This window comes from Prunus dulcis, chromosome 2 (assembly GCF_902201215.1).
Source record: "Prunus dulcis chromosome 2, ALMONDv2, whole genome shotgun sequence".
In the NCBI taxonomy this organism is placed as follows: domain Eukaryota; kingdom Viridiplantae; phylum Streptophyta; class Magnoliopsida; order Rosales; family Rosaceae; genus Prunus; species Prunus dulcis.
The window spans coordinates 13,369,158-13,396,084 of NC_047651.1; the positions used below are offsets into that span (position 1 = coordinate 13,369,158).

General features: G+C 37.4%; 2 protein-coding genes and 1 pseudogene across 2 annotated transcripts; 1 reads left to right on the top strand and 2 right to left on the bottom strand.

Moving 5' to 3' along the window:
• The first annotated feature begins 4,135 nt into the window (after positions 1-4,135).
• Positions 4,136-9,004, top strand: LOC117620234 (protein TRIGALACTOSYLDIACYLGLYCEROL 4, chloroplastic). The gene is made up of 5 exons (XM_034350376.1): positions 4,136-4,584; positions 5,784-6,033; positions 6,719-7,100; positions 8,099-8,415; positions 8,536-9,004. Exons 1-5 carry the CDS (start codon positions 4,313-4,315, stop codon positions 8,731-8,733), a joined length of 1,419 nt encoding a protein of 472 aa, XP_034206267.1. The 5' UTR covers positions 4,136-4,312; the 3' UTR covers positions 8,734-9,004.
• A 260-nt stretch (positions 9,005-9,264) lies between these two features.
• LOC117618167 lies at positions 9,265-10,511 on the bottom strand (annotated as a pseudogene).
• Positions 10,512-12,899: 2,388 nt separating this feature from the next.
• LOC117618169 (probable LRR receptor-like serine/threonine-protein kinase At3g47570) lies at positions 12,900-15,163 on the bottom strand. Its single transcript, XM_034347775.1, has 2 exons — positions 13,423-15,163; positions 12,900-13,291 (listed from the first exon to the last, which is right to left on the bottom strand). The coding sequence occupies exons 1-2, from the start codon at positions 15,161-15,163 to the stop codon at positions 12,900-12,902; spliced, it is 2,133 nt and encodes a 710-aa protein (XP_034203666.1).
• Between the last annotated feature and the right edge of the window lie 11,764 nt (positions 15,164-26,927).

Sequence of the window (26,927 nt, forward strand, 5' to 3'; positions counted from 1 at the left end):
AATTGGAAATTGGGAGAGAATAATTCCTTTCCATCTGTGGAATTATTCTTCTAAAACCCTAGCCTCTGAGGCTTCTATAAATACATGGCTACACCAAGGCTTGAGGTAATTCTAAACCTACGTCTAAACTTCTGTCTGAAACTTTACAAAAATTCCATCTCACAAACCCTAGCAGCCATAACTCTTTCTCTCCCTCACACAAGGCTCCGACCACCATACACGGCTTCGGCCACTCGGTTCACACTATACATACATCTCCATACCCTTTTTGTTAGCTATTGTTTTCCTATAAATATTTGAACTAACTTAGGCATCAGAGGGCCTTTGGCCAACACCACCCCAGGTGTGGTCCTCTTATTCAGATTTGTTTTGCAGAGAGAAAGAGAAGCAAAAAAGAAGACGTAATCTTAGACAAATATTCTTGTGGGACGAAAATCGCTCGCATACATGTGATGCTTGCTGGTGCCAAGAATGTAGGACATGTTTCCATTACTATTGCTGAGTACCTGGCTCTTAGGGATGGTTTGGCCTATGCTTTACATAAATGAAGGCACAAAGTTCTAATAGGAGACTCCAAGGTTGTTATTGACTATTGAACCATTTGATAGCCTCCCCTTGGAGTATCAAGTTGCTTATTGAAGACATCATGCTGTTGTGTTCCCTTTGTGATGATGTTTCTTGCAAACATGTTTAGAGTTCTGGGAGGATGATTTAGCTAATTTGGGTCACAATCTTTCCCCATTTCAACTTTGGGAGAATGGCCTTATTTTTCTTCTTTTTATTTTGATCTTTTCGGGCATACGTGTTCATGTGGCTTTTCATAAAAAAAAAACATTGGAATAATTCAAATACCAATTCTTAATAAGTAAATATAAAAGCCTCAGCATACCCCTACTCCTAATTCCAATTCATTATCTCAACCTCAATCACCATTAGCTATAACCCAAGTCCTTATAATATCATTTTGTTAGAGTATGTAGAGCTAGGATTGTGACAAGTGTCACTTAGTCATTGATTGATGTTAGAATTAGTTAGTAAGCTGTTGTAATCAGTTAGAGCCTTATAAAGCTTAACTCTCTGTATTGTAGTGTAATCTAAGAAATAATATAGAAAGGTTCATCTTCTTCTTAATTCTCTCTCTATTTTCATTTTCGTTAACATGGTATCAAGAGCCATGGATCGATCCTGAGTTCTTCTGCTTCTGCTTTCTATGCCTTGACATTCTTTTCTGACCTCCATGGAAATTGACGTCAATATCTGCTTCTTCCGTATCATTCTTGGATTCTCAATTTCGTCAAACTGAATCAAGCTTTGGGTTTCTATTCAGCTCGCTATTGGGGTTTTTCATTCTCATATTTGATTCGAGTACGTCTCAATAGGGTTTTGTCACTGTTTTGGGAATTTCCAATGTTCTTGATCGATTGCTTGTCAATTTTGGGGCTTTTATATGAGATTGCTAATTTCAAGCCTTCGAATTGGGGATTTACAAATTCAAATTTGCTTCTCGTAATTCTTCATTGATTTGCGATTGATTCGACTTATTGACTTCAATTCCATGTCTGTCTATGGAGGTTCTATTTCCTCAACTGTGGTGGATTTCAGATTATTAGTTGCACTCCTGCTATTTGGATCCTATGGATGTTCTTTGGGTATGTCTATTGTTCATCCTCTATCTCTCTTATTTCAATAATTAGAGAAATACTATGTTCAAAGATTCAAGCTTTCTATCCACCTTTGATAGTTATTGTAGCTTCTCCCTGTTCTTGCTATAACATCACCTTCCTGTTCTTGAATACATCACCATGGACCAAATATTGATGGTTCATTCGTTATTTGCTTTGTCAATTTTCTAGTGCATCTAAAATCTCAGTACCTTTATTCTTAACTCTTCAATCCCACTTCTTTGGAGAACAAGAAGATCTTCAATCGATCAATCCTTTACATGTTTCTGTCACAACTCTCTTCTTACTCTTCTTATCTCAGGGGACAAAGAATTTCTCATTTCTCATTCTCTTCTATCTCATTTCTCCAATATCTAAGGCAATAAAAGAATTTCTCAATTCTTCCTCTTTCCTATCTCCTTTCTACAACCTCTAAGGGTACAACATAATTTCCAAATTCTTACTCTTTTCTATGCCCTTTCTACAATCTCTCTGATTAGGGAACAAATGGATTTCCCATTTCTTCTTTCTTTCTATCTCCTTTCTTTAAATTTTCAGGGAACAAAGAATTTCCCTCTTCTCTTATTCTATCTCTTTCTATATGTGGGGGGTCTGATTACATAATTGATTTGACTTGCTTATTGAGGATGCAATTATTTGGCAGATTTGGGATACTTGATGGTTTATACAGTGAATCAGTTGGTAACTCTCATAGGCACGCAGTTAATCATTTGTTGTCAATAAGGTTGGGAAATTTGTTGACTGGAAGAGTTGATGGAGCATGTATTATGCCTTTGATATTACTTGTTAATCAGTTGCCAAAGTTTGATGGGGTGTATTTGAGTTGTCTGTGGTTCCTCTACTCTCTCTGGATTAGTGGAAGGTTTAATAAGTCTTCATTGGAGGAAAAATGATGGCCTTGAGTTGGTACTCTTTTTATATATATATATATATATGTCAATTTGGCCAACTTTGCTGCGTTATGCTTCACATGAGTACTCTTAGGGCATGTTTGGTAGGCCTCACTGGACTGGAATGGGTTAAATAGCACTTAAAACCCATGTTTGGTAAGAGAGGGACTAACTTAAATGAGACTATACAGTCCAACAGTGAAAAAAATGGCTCACTGGCTCCTCTAATATAGTGAGTCTAAAATGTGGTTCACAAAATAGAACCATCGCTAAACTGAACTAGCGAGTCCGACACACTGGACTGTCTTCTCTTCCCCGACGCCATTCATCATTTTCTCTTCCCGCAACTTCTCTACCTCAACAAAATTGAGGTTGAAAAACTGAAGCTCCAAGAAGTGTATTTTCTTGATTGAAAAAACTGAAACTCCAAGGTCTAATTGGACCCAACAACAAAAGGAACATAACGTATTTTTAGAATTTCTTCCGACCCAACTCTGGAAACACATCTCCTCCGACTCATCGTCGTCCACTGCACTACCCCCAACCCAGCAACATCAATGGCTCCCTCTCACATCTCTGCCCCCAACCCTAGCAACATCTATTGGTTTATTAAAAAACCCCATATATGAATTTGGTTGTTGAAGAAAGAGAGGGGAAAGAGAGAAAAATAGGGAGAGAAAGAAAAATAGGGAGAGAGAAGGAGGAGGAGAGGGGGGCTTGGTTGTCGAATGAACAAGAGGGAGAGTGGGGGAGAGAGGACGGGAGGGGTGGGGTTTGGGATATTTGTTTTGGTTTAAAAATATTAAAAATTAGCTTCTTAAAAAAATATAAGAATTTGATTTATTTTCTTTTTATTATTGTTTTAAATCTTTGAATTGGGTTTCGTTGCAGAACTTATTGATTTTAAAGTCAAAATCCCTAATTAAATTTAAATATTACAAGAATTATTTTTTAGTTCGACACAGCACCAAGCATAGGTCTTCACTATTTTTACAATTCAGCTTCTTAGTCCGACATATCACCAAACGTAGGTAAGTCCTTAATCCAGCTTAGGCCAATCCGAGTTAATCCAAGACAGTTTCAGGATTTAGTTCAGTCTATGACAGTCCGCCGTACCAAACAACCCCTTATGTCTCAAGCTTTGGATTGATGCTCCAAACACAACGGGAAAAAAAAAAAAAAAAAGAAAGTATGCTCTGCTTCAACTATAGCAACATTTAACGCTTTTTCTGCTTCTTTGGTTTAAGCATTGTTTCAATCTCATGATTGGGTTCTCCACCCATGATCTTGCGGGGGGAAGTTAGAGTATGTAAAGCTAAGATTGTGACAAGTGTCACTTAGTCATTGACTGATGTTAGAATTAGTTAGTAAGCTGTTGTAAGCCTTATAAACCTTAACTCTCTGTATTGTAGTGTAATCTGAGAAATAATACGGAAAGGTTTATCTTCTTCTTAATTCTCTCTCTATTTTCACTTTCATTAACACATTTTGTATAAAAGCCTAAAATCTCAATTGAATACACCCCCTTAAATGGGTCAAAGTGTAATTTTCCCAAGAATGAGAGAAGTCTTGCAAATGACAGACAAAGCCCCTCTGGGTGTTGTTTCATATTCAAATTTCAAGGCAGATAAGGAAGGACCCAAAAGAAGGGACAAATAAAACCATCGCACAAACAAACCCATCACTTAAACCCAAAAACCAAAAACCACCTCACTCAGTTTTACTCTTCCAGAGCCAACAATGGCGAACCTGAGGACGGCAATGGACTCTGCCTTCTGGGACTTGAACGTTTCGTCACCTCACACCCTTGAGGGCTCAGCCAAGGCCATCCCCGGCGACCCATTTCCTATCGACGGTGCTCGAGCCAGCCGAGTCCTCAGGATTCAGCAACTATCCCTTCTGGGAAATGGGTTCCCTTTGGGTATTATACCTTCTTACTCTCCCACTTCTCACAAGGACTTGGGTTCTTTCTCTCTCCAGTCCCTCTTGCTCAGACCAGCTACCTCGAACTGGTACACTGCTATACATGCTTTGCTTATTTCTTGGATTTTGTTTTTTGTTTTTTACTGTAATTCTCTTTCGTTTTGTGTGTTTCCTTGGATGGGTTTGTGGTTTGTATGGTTGGTGAAAGAATGTCAGGAAATTGAATTCTCCTTTTAATGGTTTAGTTATTCATTGGTTTTGCTTGTGGCTTGTTTGGTTGCTGACAAGTGTGGCGAAAAAAGCACTTAAAATTTGAGTTCTGGAGTCTAATTAGGTAGAGGCAAAATGATAAGGCATAATTTTTTTTTTCTTGTTTTAAAAATGAACATTTGATTTTGTGTTTCCCAATTTCGTATTTTTGTCACATGTGACCAGCCTCTATCTCTGTTTCTAGGCTTGGTTTGTGCTTGGTTTGAACTTTGATATTTAAGAAAATTTTGGTATTTTGTATGTACATTGGATTTTTGGTGAATAATTCAGTATTGCTATTGAGTGTTGATGGATAAAAGCAAAATGTTTAGATATGGAAGTGGCTGTTGTCCAAACTGAGAATCAAGTTATATTCCACCTTGCAGACTGCCTGGCGGTGGGGGCAATTTTCCTTAGTAGTGTTAGAGTTACAAAGAGTTGTACAAACTTTTCCTTGCAAAATGAGGTTGCAGTTTATGTGGAAATCAGACTCTTATTGGGTATTTTTTTTATAGGAAGTGTTTAATAATTGATAAAGATGCGAGAAAGATAGATTGATTGGTGAAGCTTGACAACCAAAGAAAGTTTGTTAACTTAGTTCTATTGATATAGCACATGAAGCATGGAATTTCTTATTGCCTTATTATATTACTATTGTGTGAAGGAGGTTTCATGTTTTTCGAGAGCATGAAACTGCCTTCATTTCGCAGGGTTATCAGAGAGTATTGGTTGGGATTATCCATCTTTTTTATGGGACTTGTTAGATGAAAAAGTTATGTTCTGAAATTCGAACAATATCCTAGACAATGAAAGTACTATTTAATTTGTTTTGCCCTGGTGGCACAAAAATGATGTTTGAATTGAACTTAGAAGTGACTGTATATTCCAAGAACTCATGTCAACCCTTCCTACTTAGACCAAAGTCACATTCTGACCCAAAAAAAGAGACCGAAGTCATCTCTCACATCTATCAACTATGGTACCACTCTCAATTGTCTGATGCACTAATTCTTTTGTTACATGATCTGCATGGGTATAGGTGGCTTGGATTAATTGGGCAGTTCCGCCCTAAGAAACTTATTTCTTCTATTAAAGCTGAATTTTCTACTAATGATGACATGGAGGTTCCTACATTCAAAGATGTGGCAAAGCATGTCTTGGACAAGTCACTTTATTCGTTTGGGTTATGCACACAGCTTCTTGTGGCTCCCTCATCATCCATAAAGTTGAGCACAGAAGGGCATGGTGAGAAAAAAGGACGCCGCAACAAATTCATGCTATTTCACAAGGCATGCATTTCCCTTCCTAGTTTTGACATTTAATCAAATTGTTTAAACAGTAATTTTTGAACTGTCAGAATTCGTTGTCTTCCTAGTCTGCGATGCGGATATGGGGATTTCTGAGTATCTAAGTTCTTTTTAATTGTAGGTGGGTTTGTTTACTAATTGTAGTGTAAGATTCAAGCTGTTTTTTGTGGTTTTCTGATGCTGTGTTGTACTCTACCATCCAACTAATAATTTGGTTCTCTCTTTGAAATCAAGTTTCTCGTATGTGAATTAAAGTTCAACATAGGTAATCCTAGGGATGTATCTATACGAGCTATTGCTCACTTGAACATGCATTGGGCCCAATTTCTGGTAAACAGGTATACCAGAGTCTGTCAGCATGTATAATTTAAGTGTTATTTTTCCGACATTCTTAAATGTTCGAAAGTAAAGTGATAGGCTTGATGTGTAGTATATACAACTTCCTTAGTTTACAAGTTTATTCTGTTTACATATCTGGCCTTTATATATAGATTATGTGATTCAACAACATTGAACATGTGCACTGCACTGAACATAGGGGCTACACTTCCTAAGCTGTTTTAGTAATAATGTTCATCTCTGGAACTATATTTCGTTCATTTATCTTGCTGGGGATTATGGGGCATGTGCAACAAAATGATTTTTCTCAACCTTACGATGTTTGCAGCTTCCTTACCATGATATTACACTTGAGGCTGCATGGCCTGAGCTGTTCATTGACCACAAGGGACAATATTGGGATGTGCCCGAATCAATTTCCTTAGATCTGTCTTCACTTGTTTCTGAATCTGGATTGCGGTACCGCATTGGTATACATAAAAATAGTGGTCATCCCCAGGCTGTAAATTCCATAGATGGTGAGGTACCTACTTCCCTAATGCCTGGATTGTGTGCAAAGGCTGCTTTTTCATATGAAAAGAGCCAAGACCTTTGGAGGCAAAAGGAGACAAAAAAGGATGTTATGGTAAAGAAAGACAAGGGTTGGTTTTGGCGGCCATCATATGATGTACGTCTTAAAGAACCTCATGCTGCAGTGTCTGGAATTTTTGGTAAGTTTACTACCTTACAAGTTAATCATATTTTCTATCATAATGTCTTACTTCTTTCATTAATATATATTTTTTCTTTGTGGAAGTTTCATTACTAATACTCAGGTGCAATATCTTATAATTTTGAGCATATTAGTTTTATAAATTGGGCTCATTGTTTTATATGTTTATGTGTTTTGGTTCTGTGTGGTGTTAATCATGATTACATCTCTCCTTGTCATTCGTATTTTATTTTATGGGAAGTTTTCTACTTTAGTATATTGAAGCCAGTATGAGAGAGGGGTCATTTCATGCCACAATGTGTAGGAGGGAGGCCATTTCCACAATAATATACAATTATTATTCAAAAGTATAATTACTTAGCGTAGGCCCCATTAAATAATGAACGGGAGACCTTGATTTGATTCTAACTTCAGCATTTTGGCATGATATAGTCACTGTTAAGAAAGTATATGAGTTAGTTGAAACTTATGCAATTGATAAAAGGCCGTACCCATTCACAAAGCGATTGGCAAAAGCTGTAGATGAATGCTAGGTTTTCTGTAATTAACTTTTCTCTTGTTCTGAAAATTTATTTCCATTATGGGACAAACCAAAAAAAATTATGGCACAAACAAAAGTTATGTTGGTGAATGGTTGTAGAGCCGGAGTTAGACAAAAATTCGAAAAGAACAATTCAATAATTTTCTCTTTGTTATGAGTCCAGATCCATGGCTGTATGCATCTGATGGTTTTTTCTTTTACTATTTCTTGATGTTTATACCATAGAAAAACAGCTACAAGGTTTTATAATAGTCCAAAGTAATTGGTTTTCAACCTAATCAATTACATTAAATATATAAATTTTTTAAATTTGTGAAGCATTATTAATCAAAATTATAGGTTATTCCTTTGGCCCAAATCATTGTCACTGATATACTTCACCTTTGTTTGCCAAATGAAATTGTAATGTTGTTTTTCACTTGTTTCTTCTTATCAATGGCGGCATTACATGTTAGGTGGCAGCTGCACAGCCTGGTTTCAGGATGGTCGCAGCCCAGTGGCAGTTGAATTGAGGGGAGATGAAGATAATTCTACAAGTACTAAGAAGAGAAGCCCATTTAGTGCTGATTTTTTCGGCTCAGTCTGCTATAGTTTCCAGCATGGAAAATTTAGAGAGCTGTATGGTGATCTGACCAGGATAGATGCTCGCCTGGATATCTGTTCAGCTTCAGCTTTGGCTAAAAGGGTTATTAATGGTTTGAAGAGTTCATCTACTAATAGTGCCAGAGATCCCATGTCCTCCCCTAGGATCAATCTAATCTTTCAGCAGCAGGTATTTCTATTTACACCTATTATATCTTTGCATAACTGGGTGAACTTTGTGTTTGTTATAATTAAATGCATCTGGAGGCAATTAACCAATTTTTATTGATACCGTGACTTTTCTCTGTAGGTTGCAGGGCCAATCGTCTTTAGAGTGGATTCCAGGGTTTCACTCGACTCCTTGCCTGGGAAACGTGGCCCACATATTGAGGATTTCATATACAGCTTGAACTACTCCTTGAGACTTCTACGATCAGGGAAGGTTGTCGCTTGGTACTCCCCGAAAAGAAAAGAGGGGATGATTGAGTTGCGCGTATTTGAGTTTTAATTTCTGAATTTTTATTTTCTTTCATTTGGATATGTTTGTTTTGATTAAATCCCATTTTTTTAAAAAAATGAAATTAGCTAGACAGTAGAAAGTGAATGAAGGCTTCCATATCTTTTAGTGACTACTAACCACTTGTCCGTATATTGTGTGTGGAGATTGCCCTTCTGCTTGTCTAGAGCTAATTCTCATAGCATTTCAGCATGTATCACAGATACGAGAAAGTGGCAAGAGATCTGCCTCTCAGAAGTGATTATTATTGATTCAGACATGATATTTGAGATTCTTTTGGAAGAATTTAAAAAGATTGAAGGTGGAAGGTAAGTTAAGTGAAATAGCAATGACTGATAATTATGTTGTTTCGGTTCATTTTACAGCATGACAGATCTAAAACCTCTTTTATTTCAATCGAGCAGAAATGAATCAGATATGAATTAATTCATATATTCTATTTGCTTGAAGTGTGTTTCTGATCCGACACATTTCAACCATAGCATCACTAATGTCCAACCGTTCTCTAGGCACCTCTGAAGATCAAGCAACACCAATTTCCAAAATAGCAACCAAGCTTTCTTCAATTTTGATCCAAAGCTGTATGCTAGCCTTATTAAGACGATTGTTTCCGTTCATCTCCCCTTCTTCTTTTTCTTGAACAAGAACGGGATCCGCAATCTCGATCACTTCCTCAGGCAGACTCCCTTTGACAAGGTTACGAAGGTTTGAAGTTCCTTGAAATATTTTATCGGTTGGTCTTTTTCCTATACGCATCTCCTTTTTTCCAAACTTCATGTCCCACACCATACTCTGCACAATTCAAAATACCATATTCTAATTTCGAATTAACTGCTCAATGCCAAATCTTCATGCTTCAAACTGTATGTAAAGACAGAAATTTAAGGAATGATGATAGAAAGGATCGTATCACCTGGAGTGTAGCCGATTGTTCCTTTAACCCCGATGGAACTTAAGTGGTTGCCATCATAAGTTTTTGGAAGGAATCTTGCCAACACAAAGTCACCTGCTTGTCCAGTCATATCGTCATCGAGAAGAACATTGCTGGGTTTGAGGTCGCAATGTACTATTGGCATCTGACAGTGATGATGCATATAATCTAATGCCATAGCAACATCGATAACAATGTTCAACCTCTGAGAAAAAGTTAAACTCTTTGGCCTTTGATTCGTCTCACCGAATGTTTGAGTTGGATGCAACCATTCCTCCAAGAGTTCACCATGAACTCGTAAATTAAGGCCTTGTAATCATGACCGCTATAATCAGAACCAGAACATGCAGAGAGCACTTTCACAAGATTGCGATGTCTAATGTTTCTCAAGGCCTCACACTCGGCAGTGAAACTTTTGGAAGCTCTGCGACGAACAAGGTTGAGTACCTGGATGGCAACTGTTGTTCCCATCTTGCTCAAGTACTCCTTTATAAACGGACCCAAAACTGCCCATACCAATCAAATTGGCAGAGGAGAATCCATTGGTAGCTTTTAGAAGACTTTGGTAAGATACCTTGAGAAATGTTTCAGAATCACTTGAAGTATGCTTCTTTGTTTTCTTTTTTGTGTAACAGAAGTACCAAAACAAGAGTGTAAAAGTGACAACCAGAAGCCCAGAAAGTATTAAGATTATGAATTTCAAGGATCCTCCCTGCTTGTTGGAATGCTGAAACTTGCATAATGGCAATAGCAACTCAGGTATGCCCCCACAAAGTTTACTATTTCCTTCAAGTGATGTTGCCGTCTTGTTCTTGAAAACTCCTTGGGTTGGTACCATTCCCTCAAAATTGTTGTAAGATAGATTCAAAGATTGTAGAAATTTAAAATGCTTGAAGAACTCTGGAATAGTGCCCGACAAGTTGTTTGTTTGAGAGAGAGAGAGTTTTTGAATACCTCTTAGTGAATCCAAAGAAGATGGAATTGTCCCTTGGAAGAAGTTTCCTTGCTTGTCAATATATTCTAATTTTATTCAACTACTAAGACTTGTCGGAATTTCACCTAAGAACATGTTGTCAGAAACATCTAAGTGCTCCAGATTTATTGAAGTTCCTACTTCCTTGGGAAAGAAACCAGTCAAACGATTTTGTGACAAATACAGAACAGCATATGAGGACGACGAAAGGATGAATTCTGGGGATATGATACCACTGAGATTGTTTGCACCAAGTGATAAGATCACCAGGTTGTGACACTCAGCTAAACTCGAAGGGACGTTCCCTTCAAGGTTGTTGTAATCTAAGTATAAGTTGGTTAATCGACTTAGATTTGCAAAAAAGGATGGAATGTTCCCAGAGAGAGTTCTTTTCCAGAACTAGTTGATATAGTTTCGGAAGCTTTCCTATCTCCGGGGGGATGTGACCAGAAAGTTTGTTCTTAGACAGCCACAGGCTCTCCAAGCTAACCAGATTTCCAATCCCATTTGGGATGCTTCCTGATATTGCATTCCCATGCACAGCCAACCATACAAGAGAAGAAGAAAAGTTAGCTGTGCATTGTGGTAAGGTGCCTCCAAAATTGTTCTTATAAATTTCAAGTATTTGTAACCGGGTGGCATTAGTCAAATTGCAGAGAATGCTCAGTTCACCATTTTCTGCGCTTCCGAGATGGTTTGAACCAAGATTTAATTTCTCAAGCCTAGGCAAATTTCTCAAAGAAGGGACTTGTCCATGTAGTTTGTTTTCTGCCATTTGTAGTCGAACTAGATTTGAAGCATTGGCTAATGAAACAGGAATAGTTCCACTAAATTTGTTTCTTGAAATACCAAAAGATTCGAGGCTTGGAAATACAGCACCAAAGTTTGAGGGCAGAGTTCCTTGGATTTGGTTGCATACCATTCAAAAGACGTTCAAAGAAGAGAGATAGAAGATCGAGGGAGGAACCGTACCAGAAAAGCTATTTAAATCCAGTCCAAGAAAATAAAGATTGCTCATGTGGCCAAAAATATCTGGAATGCTCCCATTCAAATTTTTAGAAGATGCAGAAAGTGTTTCAGGAGATGACAAGTTGCTAAAAGAGTAAGGGATACTTCCTGTAAAGTTGTTCTCTGAATTGCAATGACTCGTAGCTTTGACAATGTGCCAAGCTCCTCAGAAATACTTCCTGCCAGCAAATTGTAACCAAGATCAATGCCGAGGAGTTGAGAGGAACCTGATAAGTTGGAGGGAATTTCACCGCCAAGTGAATTTTTCGACGAGACTAAATATTTCAATCTGCGAAGACGGCTGACTTCTGGAGGGATGGGGGTGGCTGAAGCTGTTGTTTTCGAGATAAAGTTCCCACAAAAAACTTTAGTTTCCCACATGTGGTGATATAGAGCCTGCAAGTTTCAAGGACTTAGGTTCAACCTTGTGACCCTCTGGTGACTACGACCACATGTAACACCATGCCAATGGCAAAATTGGTTGGTTTCATTCCATGAAGTCAAGACTCCAAAAGGGTCATCAGTTATCCTAGCCTTGATTTCAAGCAAGGCCTGTCGATCCGTCTAGTTTACGGTGTAGCCAAAACAGAGGAATGGGTGAAGAATGAGAGTGTACAACATGCAAAAAGATGAGGAAAACACAACTGAATTAACCAACTTGTAAGGCCCCATAATAATTTATATGATCTCAGGTTTGTGAAACTTAATTTGCCTAATTAAACAGTGGTGGTCTTGTCCTCCAATTTATAAGCAGGCAGTTCATTTTACGATTCTAGAGTACTTTGGACCAAAAGAAGTGGCTGTCTTAGCAGCTTCAGGGCCATTCCTCAATTCTTTCAACGTTTGATTTTCGGAGGTCGGCCAAAGAAGAAATTAATTACGAATATTAAAATAAATGTAGCTAGCTAAAAAGTGTAGATAACAATTAACAATACCATCATATATTTGCAAAGTCAAAATTTCTGGACACAACTTTTGGACTGAATTTTTGCAGCATATTTTCAGATTTTGTTCCAGTCTGGCTTCTTAAGTCCTATTTGTACATGATTTTGCAATTAGATGAAAACTTCTCCAATTTCTGCCACGTTTGGTTAAAGTTAGAATCCCATTGCTCAAGGACAGTCAAATGACAGAAAATATATATTGAAGCCAGTTTGGCAAAGTAGTCGCTAGCCACACTCTTTATTATTCGAAGAAACATGAAAATTTCTTTCAAACAAGGAAACAGTAACACAATGTTACATGCTAATGCTGCACAGTATGCTTCTTTCTGATCTGACACATCTGTGCCACAACATCACTCATGTCCAACCTTTCTCCAGGCAACTCTGCAGAACAAGCAAGACCAATTTCAAAAATTGAAATCAAGCTTTCTTCGGTTTTCATACGAAGCGTTGCGTTATCCTCATTATGATGATTGCTAGTGCTCATCTCCGCTTGCACCATTTCCTGAACAAGAACGGGATCCACAACCTCTACCAAGTGCTTAGGCACAGCGGCCATGACAAAGTTATGAAGGGTTAAAGTTCCTTGAAACAGATTGTCCGTCGGTTTTTTTCCTGTAAACATCTCGAGCAGCAGAATGCCATAACTGTACACATCTCCTTGTATCCACACGTTGTGTCCCATACCATACTCTGCATTTGCTCAATTTAAAACCCCCCAAAAAACAAAAAAATCTAATTAAGTGCTCTCAGATTTAATGTTTCAAATATTAACATAAATACTGAAAAAATGTTAAGAAAATGAAACAGGAAAGATTATGTACCTGGAGGAGTATAACCAATTGTTCCTTTTATTCCGAGCGAGCTTGATTGATTACCAGAACTGGTTTGAGAAGTTATGGGGAGGAATTTTGCCAACCCAAAGTCACCTACATGTCCAATCATATCATCGTCGAGAAGCAAGTTGCTGGGTTTAAGGTCGCAGTGAACTGTTGGTGTATGACAATGATGATGGAGATACTCTAACGCCATAGCAACATCAATCGCTATGTTCAATCTTTGACAAAAAGTTAAGCTCCTTTGCCCATCATTTATCTCTCCATTTGTTCCAGCAGGATGCAACCATTCCTCTAAACTTCCATTAACCATGAACTCATAAATTAAGGCCTTGAAATCATTACCGCGATAGTCAGAACCTGAACACACCGAGAGTACTTTCACAAGATTACGGTGTCTTATATTTTTCAAAGCCTCACACTCAGCAGTGAAACTTTTGTAGGCTCCACGACGAACGAGATTGAAAACCTTGATGGCAATTGTTGTTCCACCGTCTTCAAGTACTCCTTTATAGACCGACCCAAAACTGCCCATGCCGATCAATTTGGTAGAGGAAAATGCATCAGTAGCTTTTACAAGGCTTTGATAAGACATCTTGAGAAATTTGTCTGAATCACTTGAAGCGCTTTCCTTTTTTCCCCTTCGTAAGCATTGAAGGTACAAGAATGTTAGTACCAAAATGACTCCCAGTATCCCAAAAACCAGAGAGATTATCAATTTCATGGTTCGACTAAGTCCTCTTATGTGTGGAACTCTGCATTTTGGCAAATGAAATTCAGGTATGCCGCCACAAAGTTGACTATTTCCTTCTACTGATGTGGCAGTTGCATTCTTGAAAATTCCATCGATTGGTACGCTGCCCTCAAAATTGTTGAAAGATAGGTTCAAGGATTGCAAAACTTGCAACCGCTCCAAGAATTCTGGAATCACGCCTGAGAAGTTGTTTCGAGAGAGATATAATTCTGAAAGACCTCTTAGTGACGCCAAGGATGATGGAATTTTCCCTTGGAAGAAGTTTTCATCCATGTATAGATACTCTAATCTAATACAGCTACCAAGGCTTGGCGGAATTTCACCAAATAACTTGTTTCCAGAGATCACTAAATACTGTAGATTTATTAACTTTCCTATATCCCGGGGAAGGGAACCAGTGAAATGATTTTGAGAAAAACTCAAATCATATAAGGAGGACAGACCAGTGATCTCTTGGGGTATGATTCCGTTAAAATCATTAGCGTCAAGAAATAAGACCATCAACTTTTGACACTCTGCTAAACTTGAAGGAACATTGCCTCGAAGTTTGTTGCCATATAGAGATAATATTGTTAATCCACTTAAATTTCCAAAAGAGGATGGAACATTCCCGGAGAGAAAGTTGTTATTCATAGATAGTTCATATAACCTCTGAAGCTTGCCTACATGAGGGGGAATGTGACCTGAAAACCGGTTCACGAACAGATGAACACTCTCCAAGTTAACCAGATTTCCAATGCCATTTGGTATGCTTCCGAATATTTTATTGTTACTTGCATGGAAGAATCGAATAGAAGACGACAAGTTTGCTATGCATTGAGGTAGCATACCACCGAAAGTGTTATTACTAATTTGCAGTATTCTTAAACGGGTGGCATTAGTCAAATCGCAAAGAAAGGTCAAGTCATCAATCACCCCACTTCCAAGATGATTTCCCGGAAGAACAAACTCCTCAAGGCTAATCAAATTTTTCATAGAAGGGACTTTTCCATGCAGTTGGTTTCCTCCCAGTCCAAGTGAAACTAGATTTGAGGCATTTGATATTGAAGCAGGGATAGGTCCAGTAAATTGGTTATGGTTGATACGAAAAAAAATGGAGACTTTGGAAGGCAACGCCTAAGTTTGAGGGCAAAGTCCCTTGAATTTTGTTATAAGAAGCACCAAAATCAGTGATCGAAGAGAGATTGAAAAATGAGGGAGGGATCACACCAGATAAGCCATTTAGATCCAATACAAGAGTACTTAAATTGGGCAGTTGGCCAAAAATATCTGGAATACTCCCAGTTAAATTATTAGAAGATGCATAAAGAGCTTCAAGAGAAGATAAGTTGCCAAAAGAGTAAGGGACACTTCCCGTAAGGTGGTTGTTCTGAATGACAACAAGTCTTAGCTTGGACAAGGTGCCAAGCTCCTCTGGAATTTTTCCTACCAGAAAATTGTAACCAAGAACGATGTCTATGAGTGGAGAGCAACCTGATATATTAGAGGGAATTTCACCGGTTAGTGAATTGTTGTCCAGTCGTAGATCTTCCAATCTGCGGAGATGGCCAATTGCTGGGGGAATTTCATGGCTGAAGCTGTTGTTTTGGAGATGAAGTGCTCTCAAAAAGCTCAAGCAAGGCTAGTCGATCCGTCTCATTGCCCGGAAGGGCCAAGCAAAGACATATTGAGTGAAGAATGAGAGCATGGATGCAAAAAGATGAGAAAAACACATGAGAAATGGAGTTGGAAAGGCCCATGATATCAGTTTAAGCTCTGTTTCTGTAGCAGCTTGTGGCGAGGAGACTAATTGTAAGCAGGCTGCAGGATGCACTAACATGTAGCAGCTTTTGAAGTTATAGAAAATTTGATATAGATCCAAATTCTTATTGACGAGTTGAGTTTAATCGTCAGATTTTGTGACTTTAATTCAAGTCCTTTTGATTTTTGTGCCACATAGAATTACATTTATTTTTTAAATATTTTATGATGTAATCTTTTAATTATTTTATTTTTAAAATCATTTTTTGTCTATTGTTATCCCTTATGACTTGAATCGAGTAATAATCATTTATGTCATATTGCCTATTGAATAGGTATATATATGTTTTTTCATATTTTTAACAATGTTTAATAATATTTTATGTACCTTTTTATTTATTTATAGGTAACATACAATTTTATTTTGTCTATTTTTATTTATTTATTTGACTTATATGTAGTCTTCTAATTTATGTTCATAACTTATAGGCAACATGATTTATTTTGAGTATTTTTCGTTGCTAATAATAGCACTATTTATTTGTATGTTAGGTACATAATTTAATGTGGGTGCATGTATAATCGATTGGTATAATATGTGGGTTTTTACTTTTTATTGATTAAATTATATTTTATATATCTATATATATAAAGCAAAAGGCAGAGAATGGTGAAACATTCAAAATACCAAAAAATGCCCTTGGTTAATGCAAACATTACAAATTGAAATTATTAATTAAATTAGGATAATATGGTAAATTCAAAATTTTTCGTATTAAAAAAATTAAAATAAAAGAAAATTCAGATAATGGATCCTATTTTTATGGAACATAACTATCCATTATCTTTTTTAATTCTAAAATAAATTTAATTTTTTTGAAAAAGAGCCTCTTGCAGGCGCGGAAGCGCGTGCAGAAAGGCTAGTATATATAAAGCAAAAGGCAGAGAATGGTGAAATATTCAAAATACCAGAAAATGCCCTTGGTTAATTCAAACATTAAGAATTAAAATTATTAATTAAATGAGGATAATATAGTAAATTCACATTTTTTTTCATATTTTAAAAATTAAAATTAAAAATAAATCAGATAATAGGTCCTACTTTTATGGAATATAATTACCCATGTTATCTTTTTTTAATTTTAAAAATAAATAAAAAAGGAAAATTTTAAAATTTAAATTATAGAATTCAATTACAAGGAAATAATGCATTAAATTTAGATTTTTAATGTGTTTTCCTTATTTACCTCAAACAGTAAAATTACACAATAAAAAAATAATAAATATCAAAGGACCTACATTTAAAACAAAAAACGTGTGAATCTAAGAAGCCCTTGAAGTTATTATTGTAGGTGTAAAGTATTTATGGGAGAAAATAAGATATTTTGCCCTCCAAGTCTCTAACAAACTTGGGTCTGGATGGGTTCGACTTGCCATGCTCATTAAGAGAAGGTACATGCCCTGACATAAGAACGCATTTAATACATCAGGGCCCTCTCCACCCATACGTACGATGACACCTGCCCAAGTAGACTAACAGGTTTTGATATTTCACTGAAAATGTTACAATACCTAAGATATTTTATCAATAACGCTACGGGCACCAACTTGTTTACCAACTTTTGGATACCAACACATGTGGCACATGACATGGCAACCTATGTCATCTGCCACCTCATTTATTTTAATTACGTAATTTGTTATATAAATAAAAGAATTTCTTTTTCTTTTTCTTTTTTTTTTCTTTTTTGGGTGTGAAATTATTTTATTTATATAACAAATTATGTAATTAAAATAAATGAGGTGGCAGATGACATAGGTTGCCATGTCATGTGCCACATGTGTTGGTATTCAAAAGTTGGTAAACAAGTTGGTGCCCAGCGTTATTGATATTTTATATAGGTAATGTTTTTGTTGTCATATGTCGATAAGTTTTTCGTGGATATGTTGACTTTACAATATTAAAAATTAAAAAAATTAAGAAGACTAAAATTAAATTGAACTTAAATTTATAAAATTCATTTTTAATCACCTACAACTCTTTTTTTTATTTTCTATTTAAAATACCCACTTTTTTCAAATAAAACCTGATTATTAGGATCTAAGTAATCAAATTACCTAATCTAGCTTAAAATCTGATTTATTATATTTTTCGAATTTCAAAACTACCCATATTTACAAGTTAACGTGTTATGTGGGGGGTGTAATTAATGGTGACAGGACTCGCCCCGGAATTTCTCTGAAATCGGAGCGAACCCCGTCTTTTTGCCGACATCATCCCGATGTTGGGCCCACTTACTAAAAACCTCGAGACTCTCTACCAAAATTTTGGCAGAGTTTCCCCTGTAAATTGAACAAACCCAACAAAATCCAACCTACATAACCAACACAATATAATCCCAACCAGTAGCGCGCTTTAAAGCGAATAAACAGTTTACATTAAAGGCCTCCGGCCTTATAAATCAAACCCTAACAAGGATGATAATAGAGCATATCTAAGGAATTCGATTACAACAAAAACAAAGTTCAAAGGAAATTAAATGAAGGAGTACTACGAAGGCTCAAGGCTCGGAAGCACACGATCCGGCTCTGCTGCAGAGCTCAGTCAACTACTGGCTGGGGGGCGTAAAACAAAAAATTGTGAGTGGACAAAAATAAAATTCAATTCAGTGTCAACCAACGTAATATAACCCCACCGTTTAGAAAACAATGTAAGAAATCCAAATGCATCCCAAAACCATCATAATCAAGTATATATATATCAACACCAAACCAATACCAAGTCTGAAATCCATAAAGAACGCTTTACAAACCCACCAATCAAATATTATAAGTCTCAAATTAAATTCTCAAAAGCGTACCCATTAGCAAGACCGGCAAGGAAGTATCCTCACCAAAAAATAAGAATGAATGAATAGGTATATATATGTAAAGATATAATATAAGATATATATATATATATGACCATCACCTAGTTGTACCAGGGAAACAATCCAATCGGGGGATTGTTTGACTAGTCACCCTGGCAAAGTCCTCATGAAGAGTCATCAATTCACCATGTGACTAGGGAACACGCCGTCCAACTGGGGGATCAACTCTCAGCTAGCACGTACCGACGATAGCCTCAAAACTCGTACATCTGTGACCAGTCCTACGGGCGCAGATTACCCAATCAAGAGTCTATAGCAACATTCCGTCAAGGATGCCCCGAGTTCCGACAATTCCAAGTATCTCAAGTTTCCGTATCCAAGTTCCAAATTCAGGGAGGTACATAGGGTAGTGCTTATAGCACTCCAAACTGACATTCTATACTCAACACTTTCCACAATCTCATCTCAACAACCCAAGTACCCCACACATAGCCAAACATATATAGAAATTCTCAAAATCCATATATACATACTCAAGATACTCAAATATGCCAAAACCCAAAAATATATTTTCAATGCATCATAAAAATATCACTTTCAACAATTGAATAAATAATATATCCAATATACCATTTAAAAACATCATGCATAATATTTCCCATCATAAAACCATGCATAAGGTTTGAAAACAAAGTCCACTCACAAGTAGTCCCACACTGCTTGACCCTGAGAGGGTCCCGCCTACTGCATATGCGTGGTCGGAGTACCTATTTTAGAATACATATACGAGATTAATACGAAGCGTTTTGAACGAGTACTCTGCATTTAATATCCTAATTTCCCATGTTTCTAGTAAGTGTACTAGGAATGAGACGTTCTAAAGTCCAACTACCCAATTTGGACGATGGAACAGCTTCGGGAGACACTTGGTCAACCGGCGGTCAAACTTTCCAATTCGGGTCAACCGGACCCATGGGACCCATGACCTCCGTTTCACACTCCGAAAGTTCCTAAAGGTTTCATAAGGTCTAAGATACCCGTCTCGCAAGTTTGGTCCGAAACGGACGATTAGATCGCTTACGATCGCATGATCGAACGGTTATCGTAAAACGTAAACTTTAAGTTATTGAATCGGAACATCCGGGGCTCCGATTCATGATTTGCAAAGTCCTACACGATCCTAGGAATACCTAGAACAACATATTTTAATTGGGAAACGATCCAACAGTCAGAACCTATCGAACCCGGATAACGCACAATATGCGAAAATCCGTTCAATAGTCAAACGACGTCCGAATTGAGATCCGCAAAATCCTACGTACTCGTGACAACCTGAGGATCTCATCGAGACAAAGTGCAACTTCACCACCCTCGCCCACTACTCGTAAATTCCGGCTACGGAAAAATTCCACACCCGAGCTCCCCCTTCCTACTCTAGCTTCTACTTGAGGTTAGGATCACATCATTCAACTACGAGGAGGTCCAGTTCGGACGGCAACTGGCCGGAATTTCAGTTTGAAATCCGGCCAAAACCTAGGTTTTCAAATCGATTTTCTACACAGCAAATCGATCCAAACCTATGCAATAGTCAGCTAGAGCAAGGAAAAAGTGGAAGAAACCTCACCTTATTCACCGGGTTTGGGCGACGAAGGCGACGGCGCGACGTCGGGAAGACTCAGGTTTGAACCAGTCGATGCCGTCGGCGATTCTCGAATTTTCCGAAAGGGAAAGCTGGCAGGTCTTGACCGGGACATCGAGGGGAGTCCTTCGAGACCGGTGCCGTCGATCGGGGTGGTCGGAATTAGTGGCGGGGTGGTGGTTTCTGGTTCGGTGAACAGTTATGGGGGAGGGGGAGGTCGCGCGCAGAGGGAGAATCGGGAGAGAGAGAGAGAGAGAGAGAGCGTGAGGTAAAAGTGAAAAATCATATTTTTACTCTAACCCTGTTCGAAATAATTACAAGTTTGCCACTGAATTACTTTTGATTGCCAAATCTTCGTTCCAACTCCCTTTCAAGCCTACTGCATGTCTATGAATTCGTCTCAGTATAACTTACCCAAAAATACCAGTCGTGATCCCAAAATCCTTCCGGATAAGAAAATAACCAATTTACCCCTACCCCAAGGGTAAATTCGTAATTTCACTTTAAATAAATTAAAATATGAATTAAATTTGGAGTCGGGGTGTTACAAATGGCACACATGCTAAATTTGAAAAGATCTCCAAATAGTTGTAATGGATGTAGGAATTAATTTAGAAACTTATTTGAAATTAAATATTAAATTCAACATTAACGTATTAGTAATCTTTTAACTTTTTGGTTTATTTAATAAAAAAATTTATGTTGTTTTCCTTTTATGAATTATACCACTAGTAATCTATTTTATTATAGTTTTATGAATAATAGTGTACATTCTAATTATGTCGAAAAATAAAACATTTTTTTTAAATGAACCTGTTTGTTTCTCTATACAATTTACCAACTTTTTTCTCTCTAAATAATGTACCCCTTTTTTCTCTAAATAAAGCATCTATTACTTGTTTTATGAAAAATAATTTCATCATCTTTTTATTGTTTGTTTCATGATTTTTTATTTATTTATAAAATGAACCTATTTTTTCTCCCCAAATAATGTACCTAGCTTTTTCCTCTAAATAATGTACCTATTACTTGTTTTATGAAAAATAATTTGATAATCTATTTATTATTTGTTTTATGAATTTTGAACCTATTTTTTTCTCTAAATAATGTACCTATTTTTTTCTCTAATAATGTTCCTAGTAAAACAATTTACCTAGTATACTGAACCTATTTTTTCTCTAAATTTTGTATCTATTTTTTTCTCTAAATAATGTACCTATTACTTGTTTTATGAAAAATAATTTGATTAATTGTTTTATGATCTAAATGATATACCTATTTTTTTTTCTCAAATAATGTACCTAGTAAAACAATTTACCTAGTATAATGAACCTATTTTTTACTTCTAAATAATGTACCTATTTTTAATTTATAAAAAATGTGTAGAAATTTCAATTATACAACGTACCTGTTTTCTATAAATTATTGTGTAACTATTTTAATTTATGAAAAATGTACGGATATTTCAATTACAAATTGACTTAGTTTTTTTTATAATTTTTTTGGTAAACCATATACCTCTATTTTATTTAAATAATGTACCTATATTTTTATAAGTATATATTTATATTTATAATTTTATAAGTACATTATTGGATATGTAATTTATAGAATTTTTTTTTTGTTTGCAATTTTAGGGGACTATAATGTTAGAGGGAATGGCAACCAAAAGAAATGGGGTGATTAATATACTATTAATAGGGAGTATTAATTACAATTATGGCAGTTAATGAAATGCTTGAAATAAATCTATATATAAAGCAAAGGGCATGGGGAAACATTCAAAATATCAGAAAATGCCCTTGGTTAATTAAATATGGATAATATAGTACATTCACATTTTTATATTTAAACAAAATAAAATTTAAAATAAAATCAGATAATAGGTCATACTTTTATGGAATATAACTACCCATGTTATATTTTCTTAATTTTAAAAATAAAATAGAAAAGAAAAAAGAAAACCAATTATAAATAAAATATGAAGTCTGGTGGCAACGATGTATGCTACTAGTCTATTTTCGTTTACTGCTCCTTAAATTTAAGAAGATTTCTTATTGCATGCTGCTGGTCTATTTTCGTTTGAGTATGGTGGACGACTTGCCACTCAAACCTTATCGTGGGGGTGGGCGGCTAAGGAATGGAAGAAAAGAAGGAAAAAAAACAATTGAGGAATGAAAAAAGTATATGTGATTGACATGGAATGGGTCCCTTGTTGGAGAATACCATACGAGTTTTGGAAAAAGTACATGTTGCAACTGTGAATAGTTACTGTATGAGTTCCAACTTGCAAGTTAAGTTGGAAAAAGTACACATGCTGGAAGACTTTGCTTGGATTTCCAATATCTGTCACATGGCTTCGCATTTAGATTCCTACTTCTCACAATCTCAACCACAAAATTTCCAGATTTTTTGTCTAGTCTCTTTCAAAAGAGAAAAAAGATCAGAGGCTTAAAATTATATTGAAATTAAAAGCAAAAGCTAAAACAGCACGTACAAGTGAAGGAAGCACACTGTCTGCAACCAGTCTCTCAACATTTATTCTTTGATCAAGAGTGAATTTAAATTTAACCAACGTCTCATACATCTGCTTGGAGATCTTAGTGTTGAGAATGGTTTGACACCAGCTCCACATCTGCTTGGAGATCTTAGTGTTGAGAATGGTTTGACACCAGCTCCACATAATAGAGTTCATTCCAAATTTACGCACGTTAATAGATTGATTCTCTCTGTGCGCATCAAATATTTCTTTGAAGAAAAATAGTCAGATAGATGCTAATTGATTATAGGACCATGTATTTCTGAACTCTTTAGCTCAGCAACAGCATGATTGTGAACTACCAAGCCATACATTTTTCAGAGTAAATAAATTCAAGTATGCTGGACACCACATTAACTACACTCGACCGATCAAACAAATATGAAAGCCTCTTCATTTTATCTCTGCACTCCTCTGATACTCCCAAATTTGGATTAGAAGCAAGGCAATTATGTGATTTTTGAAATAAGGAAACAATGTGCGTTACAATTATATACGGAGAGCATATAGAAGTATGCTTTTATTCACATATTCTATTCGCTCAAGGTTCCTTTCGTATACGACACATCTCTGTCAGAGCATCACGAATGTCCAACCGTTCTCATGGAAACTTCGCAAAACAAGCTGCACAAACTTCTAAAATGGCAATCAAGCTTTCTCGAATCTTGATGCAAGCCCTTGTATTATCCACATTACGAGTATTTTCTGTGATCATGACCCCCTCCCCATTTTCTGTGAAAAAAAAAAGAGTCTGTGAACACCTCGGGTCGATTGAGAAACCGAAGGTCCACGGGTTCGAAAGGACAGCTAAGGGGTTTTTGGGGCCCGTAGGGACAGCTCAAGCATGCCAAAAAAAAATGATCATGAACACCTTGGGTCGGTTGAGAAACCGGAGGTGCACGGGTCCGGAAGGATAGCTAAGGGGTTTTTCGGCCCGCACGGACGGCTCAAACACCAACCCAAAAAAAAAAAGAGAAAAAAATGCGTGAACACCTTTGGTCGGTCTAGAAACCGAAGGTGCACGGTTCTGGAAAGACAGCTAAGGGGTTTTGGGCTCGCGCGAGCGACTCAAACGCAAGAGAAAAAAAGAAGAAGAAAACCAAAAAAAAAAAAAAAGGGCGTGGACACCTTCGATCAATTGAAGAACCAAAGGCGCATGAGTTCGAGAGGTGCTCTCATGAATATTGGAATCCATTTGAGATCGGCTAGCAATGAGAAAGCAAAGAGCACGGGGCCCACCGGATTGGCAAAAACTCAAAGTCAAGGGGATGTGATCGGCCAGGAGAGAGAAACTAAGGGACATAACACCTGAGGATGGGATCAGCCAGGAGAGAGAAACCAAGAATTATGGAACCCACCGAATTGGCAAAAACTCAAAGCCAAGGGATGTGATCGGCCAGGAGAGAGAAACTAAGGGACATAACACTTGAAGATGGGATTAGCTAGGAGAGAGAAACCAAGAATTATGGGACCATCGAATTGGCAAAAACTCAAAGCCAAGGGGATGAGATTGGCCAGGAGAGAGAAACTAAAGCACATGACACCTGGGGATGGGATCAGCCAGGAAAGAGAAACTAAAGCACATGACACCTGGGAATGTGATCAGCCAGGAGAGAGAACCCAAGAATTATGGGACCCACTGAATTGGAAAAAATTCAAAGCCAAAGGGATGGGATCGGCCAGGAGAGAGAAACTAAAGCACATGACACTTGGGGATGGGATCAGCCCGGAGAGAGAAACTAAAGCACATGACACCCGAGGATGGGATCAGCCAGGAGAGAGAAACTAAAGCACATGACACCTGGGAGTGGGATCAGCCAGGAGAGAGAAACCAAGAAGTATGGGACCCACAGCGTTGGCAACAGCTCAAAACCAAGCGCACCACAAATGAGGTCGGTCAGCCAAGAGGAAAATGCGCAGGGGCCTTCCAGATCAGCAAAGGCGCAGAAATCCAAAATAAATAAAAGGGCCCACTTGCACATGGGATCGGTTGTCCGCACTTGGATACACCACATAGGGGTAACAGTCCATAGTTGGAACTTGAAAAGTTAGCAATGTGCATGAAAGTCCACATTTGAATATTTCACATGCAAGGTGCGAAAGCAACATGCATGGGTTGGTGATAAGCCAATAGGAATCATGTTTTTGGGCTTGACCAGCAAGCCCAAGGGAAAAGGTATGGCCTATTTAAGCTCAGCCATGAGCCCATCCGGATGACATGTTCTCAACCAGAAGAAACCCTGTTCCAAAATCCCACTTAGATCATTTTTCCCTCTCCACCCGCGAAGCGTGTAGAGAGGAAAAAAGGGGTGCATTGTGGGGACCAAATCTCATTTGTCGTGGCTTAACCCATATGCCACAACCAAAAGACGTGGGATGATCGAGCTTCCCTCCCACTAGAGTAATGCAGAGCGAGGGATACGCAAATCACTCATCTGATCCCACTCAAATTTAATGATAGGTATAAGTTTTAAAAAAAATAAAAAATACAGGGACCTATATTGGACAAACCCTTAAATTTTAGAAGATTTCTTATTGTATGCTACTGGTCTATTTTCGTTTGAGTATGGTGGACGACTTGCCACTCAAACCTTATCGTGGGGGTGGGCGGCTAAGGAATGGAAGAAAAGAAGGAAAAAAAACAATTGAGGAATGGAAAAAAGTATATGTGATTGACATGGAATGGGTCCCTTGTTGGAGAATACCATACGAGTTTTGGAAAAAGTACATGCTGCAACTGTGAATAGTTACTGTATGAGTTCCAACTTGCAAGTTAAGTTGGAAAAAGTACACATGCTGCAAGACTTTGCCTGGATTTCCAATATTTGGATTTCCAAACTTATTTACCAAAGGAATATATGATTTCCCAACAAGAACAGGAGTTATCCGTGGATCTTTGATATTTTGGCTAGCGTTTTGACCCAAAAAAATAAGATAAATTATTCTAAAATACATGTATATGAACCATAAGGAAAAAAAGAAGTTAAAATCATACTCACCTAATGATTTGCCGGTACTTAGGCACAACAAGATTTTCCTCCCATACGACATCATTTTTCAGCATTTGAATTAACGGTGGCATCCCTTCTAGTTTTTAATTTCTTTCCAAAGTGTACTTTTTCACACTTTCCCTGAAACAATAGGAAAACAATAAGACTTTCAATGAAACAACAGGAAAACAAACCCATTTGCCAATGGGAAATAAGGAGGACGCATGCGCACTGAGCCACTTCAAATGATTCTTCAACTCTCTTGCTCCAAAAGCCACAAGCATAAAGTTCAACAACCTAAATGACAAGTAGCGGACCCACATTAACTGTCTGCTGGACACCACATTAACTACACTCGACTGATCAAACAAATATGAAAGCCTCTTCATTTCATCTCTGCACTCCTCTGATGCTCCCAAATTTGGATTAGAAGCAAGGCAATTATGTGATTTTTGAAATAAGGAAACAATGTGCGTTACAATTATATACGGAGAGCATATAGAAGTATGCTTTTATTCACATATTCTATTCGCTCAAGGTTCCTTTCGTATACGACACATCTCTGTCAGAGCATCACGAATGTCCAACCGTTCTCATGGCAACTTCGCAAAACAAGCTGCACAAACTTCTAAAATGGCAATCAAGCTTTCTCGAATCTTGATGCAAGCCCTTGTATTATCCACATTACGAGTATTTTCTGTGATCATGACCCCCTCCCCATTTTCTGTGAAAAAAAAAGAGTCTGTGAACACCTCGGGTCGATTGAGAAACCGAAGGTCCACGGGTTCGAAAGGACAGCTAAGGGGTTTTTGGGGTCCGTAGGGATAGCTCAAGCATGCCAAAAAAAAAAATGATCATGAACACCTTGGGTCGGTTGAGAAACCGGAGGTGCACGGGTCCGGAAGGATAGCTAAGGGGTTTTTCGGCCCGCAAGGACGGCTCAAACACCAACCCAAAAAAT